This window comes from Pelmatolapia mariae, linkage group LG3_W (assembly GCF_036321145.2).
Source record: "Pelmatolapia mariae isolate MD_Pm_ZW linkage group LG3_W, Pm_UMD_F_2, whole genome shotgun sequence".
NCBI lineage: Eukaryota > Metazoa > Chordata > Actinopteri > Cichliformes > Cichlidae > Pelmatolapia > Pelmatolapia mariae.
In genome coordinates, this window is record NC_086229.1 from 17,294,867 (window position 1) to 17,298,388 (window position 3,522).

Genomic DNA, 3,522 nt, shown 5'->3' on the forward strand with positions numbered 1-3,522 from the left:
CTGCTGCCTCATCAGAAAACTACTGAGTACGCAAATATTGTCAAAAAAAAAGTAAGAAATCTTTGGGGGTGCTTTGATTCATTTTATTAGCCCATTGAGAACTAGATTAAAATTGTGAACAGTTTGATTCATCTTTAGTTTTATAGTAACAATTCTATCTTGATATGGTATGTCTTATTACAGGTTAATTTTTCATAGAAGGCCTTCCACTTTAAGCGAAATGGGCTAAAATCGCCCCTGATTATCTCTTTAATAAAGTTCATGCGTTTATACAAAGGATACGCTGATTATTGAACAAAAACCCAAAGATTGGATGTTAATCTGATTTATTTGCTCTCTCTCCTCAATAAACATGTTTTTAATGTTAGTTATAATTCAGAATTGGCGACTGAAACATGTAGGACATATGGGCAGACATCTCCGAAATCATCGAAGCACTTATGCAAAGAGGCCCTCTCTTGACAAACCAGCCAGACATGTGAAGATTAAACGAGTGAGAGGAGCCAAAAACACACATTTACAATCCATTTCACTTTTAAAAGTCTGTCACAAAGTACATCCACCCTGTTTCTGAGCCTGCATTACACTCCCAATGCTGTGGAACCTGAACAATAACCAGAACAAAGTCTGAAAAAAAAAACTGCCAAACAGCTGCACCACTGAGTCATACTTTGTTTTCTGAGTTTGAGAAAAGGTTTTCGTTTCTGACCTGCAATATAACTCTGCGCTCTGATGTCACACTCACACATTTATAAGAGGAAGTTGAATGAAGCTCCGCCCCCCCACATTACTCAAATGCAACAAACCAGGAAACAGGCTGTTTTTCTTCCTCAGTGAAGAGAGACGCACAGACGATCAGACTGAGTTCAGACCAAACTAGCAGCTTCCTCTGAGTGAGTCCAGCTACAGGAGAGAAAAGTGGAAAACTCCAACACTGCTGCTTCAAGCTGCTGACGCTCCACACACTGAATGTGAGTTTGAGCAAAAACACGACTCAAAGGAAGTTTCAGTGAAGGTAGTAGAGGAGGGAGGGGAGCCAGGACTGACTGCACTGCCTGTCTGCTGTTTTCAGCTTCACTCACAGACTCAATGGCTTCCAGATCAGAGGAGGATCTCTGCTGTCCGGTCTGTCAGGAGGTCTTCAGAGATCCTGTTCTTCTGTCATGTAGCCACAGCTTCTGTAAAGACTGTCTGAAGAGACGGTGGAGAAAAAAGCGGGCACGTGAGTGTCCAGTTTGTAAGGAAATATCTTCAAAGGAAGAACCACCTTTAAATCTGGCTTTAAAGAACTTGTGTGAGTCGTTCTTACAGGAGAGAGATCAGAGAGCTTCAGAGGCTCTCTGCAGTCTGCACTCTGAGAAACTCAAACTCTTCTGTCTGGACCATCAGCAGCCAGTGTGTGTCGTCTGCAGAGACTCAGAAAAACACACCAACCACAGATTCAGACCCATCGATGAAGCTGCACAACAACACAAGAAGGAACTTCAGGAAACTCTGGAGCCCTTAAAGAAGAAGTTAAAGGTTTGCAAACGAGTTCAAGTGAAGTTTGATCAAACAGCAGAACACATTAAGGTCCAGGTCCGACACACAAAGAGGCAGATTAAGGAGCAGTTTAAGAAGCTTCACCAGTTTCTAGCAGAGGAAGAGGAGGCCAGGCTGGCTGCACTGAGGGAGGAAGAGGAGCAGAAGAGTGGGATGATGAAGGAGAAGATGGAGGCTCTGAGCAGAGAGATAGCAGCTCTTTCAGACACAGTCAGAGCCACAGAGGAGGAGCTGAGAGCTGAAGACGTCTCATTCCTGCACAACTACAAGGCTGCAGTGGAAAGAGTCCAGCGCTGCCCCCTGCTGGATGATCCACAGCTGCCCTCAGGAGCTCTGATAGACCAGGCCAAACACCTGGGCAACCTGACCTTCAACATCTGGAACAACATGAAGGACATGGTCTCCTACACTCCTCTCATTCTGGACCCAAACACTGCTCATCCAAACCTCATCCTGTCTGAAGATCTGACCAGTGTGACTGAAGGAGGAGAGAGGCAGCAGCTTCCTGATAACCCAGAGAGGTTTGAATTATTCAGCTCTGTCCTGGGCTCTGAGGGCTTTAACTCAGGGACTCACAGCTGGGATGTTGATGTTGGAGACAGTAAATGGTGGGGACTGGGTGTGTTAGCAGAGTCTGTGCAGAGGAAGGGAATCATGCTGTCTGGATTATGGAGAATAGGTTTCTTTTTAGGTAAATATTCAGCGCGTTCACCATCAGCAGAATCTGCTCTCTCAGTACAGAAGAAGGCCCAGAGGATCAGAGTGAATCTGGACTGGAACAGAGGAAAGCTGTCGTTCTCTGATCCTGATACTAAAACACACATACACACCTTCACACACACTTTCACTCACAGGATGTTCCCATGTATTAGCACTGTTGGTAAAGTGAAGGTGTGTCCACTGAAGGTGTCAGTGTCAGTGGAGCAGATGAGTTGAGGATGATGATATTTCTAATGTTGTTTCCTGTCAGTAAATTGAAGCTGTTAAACTGCAGCTGTCCTCCTGCTGCCTCGTTGTTCCAAAGCTCTTTGTTTCTCTTTTAGTTCTCACTGTTTCTTTCTTTCTGATTTAGTTTGCTGGGATATGGACTGACATGTGTTGAATGGGAGGAGCAGTTTCTTGTTTTCTTCTTGTCTGTTTATGACAACAATAAATAAATTGTTGAAACAATGATTCATGTTTAACTCCATACATGAAATGTTTCTGATATTTGAATTGTGGTTGTTTGCATTTGATTTACTTTGTCTGATTACAATGAAATAGAGATCCTTCTATTGTGGAAGTAATGAGTCAGTAAACTGCAAAATGTAAAGGAAATCATGTTTAGGCAAAACCTGTTAAAAAACAATTTTAAAAAATCAAGTGCTTTCTTTGAACTTTCAGGTGTTTTCTTTTGTGTCCTCTATATTAAAAGTGTTAACATTACAACAATATGAATTGGGACCAATTTGAAAACCCAAGAAAGCTTAACAGTGTTTAAAGGGAACCCCGACTATTATGACAAGTTACTCTAACTATGTTATTCTCCACTACATAAAAACATACTTGAGAATAACTATAATTGTTTTGTTATTCATGAAATCGTTGTTGTTTAAAACTATTTTGGAGCTGTGGGAGCAGCCATGTTTTTTTAGCACACGATGCATTCTGGGACATGACGTGTTTTAGTTGTCGGCAGTATAGGTGATTATGTTCAGCTGATCTGTTTTGTTCTATAAAGTGTAGCAACGATACTATTTAACTTGCCTATTAGTTACCTGGTTACGACGTGGTAGACCAGCACTATCCGGCCTTTGAGTCTGACGTTATTAGCCATGTCTGGGCCCAAACTCCACTGCAAAAGTCAAATGATCACTGCAGCATTACTGAGAGTTGGAAAACTGTCTAAATTTGTTCATCTGTAATAATATGATCAGTGTGGCTGCTCTGCCAGGTGTAACAATTAAGTTTAACATCCAGGCATCCATGAAAACTGAATTT

The 3,522-nt window shown here is 42.2% G+C and overlaps 1 protein-coding gene across 1 annotated transcript; it reads left to right on the forward strand.

Annotated features, from left to right (window-relative positions):
- Nucleotides 1-843: 843 nt before the first annotated feature.
- Nucleotides 844-2,478, forward strand: LOC134620985 (zinc-binding protein A33-like). The gene is made up of 2 exons (XM_063467374.2): nucleotides 844-971; nucleotides 1,073-2,478. Exon 2 carries the CDS (start codon nucleotides 1,090-1,092, stop codon nucleotides 2,476-2,478), a length of 1,389 nt encoding a protein of 462 aa, XP_063323444.2. The 5' UTR covers nucleotides 844-971; nucleotides 1,073-1,089.
- The last annotated feature ends 1,044 nt before the right edge of the window (nucleotides 2,479-3,522 follow it).

Excerpts from the sequence above, each read along its gene's own strand:
- LOC134620985 (XM_063467374.2), top strand. The coding sequence starts at position 1,090 with ATGGCTTCCAGATCAGAGGAGGATCTCTGCTGTCCGGTCTGTCAGGAG.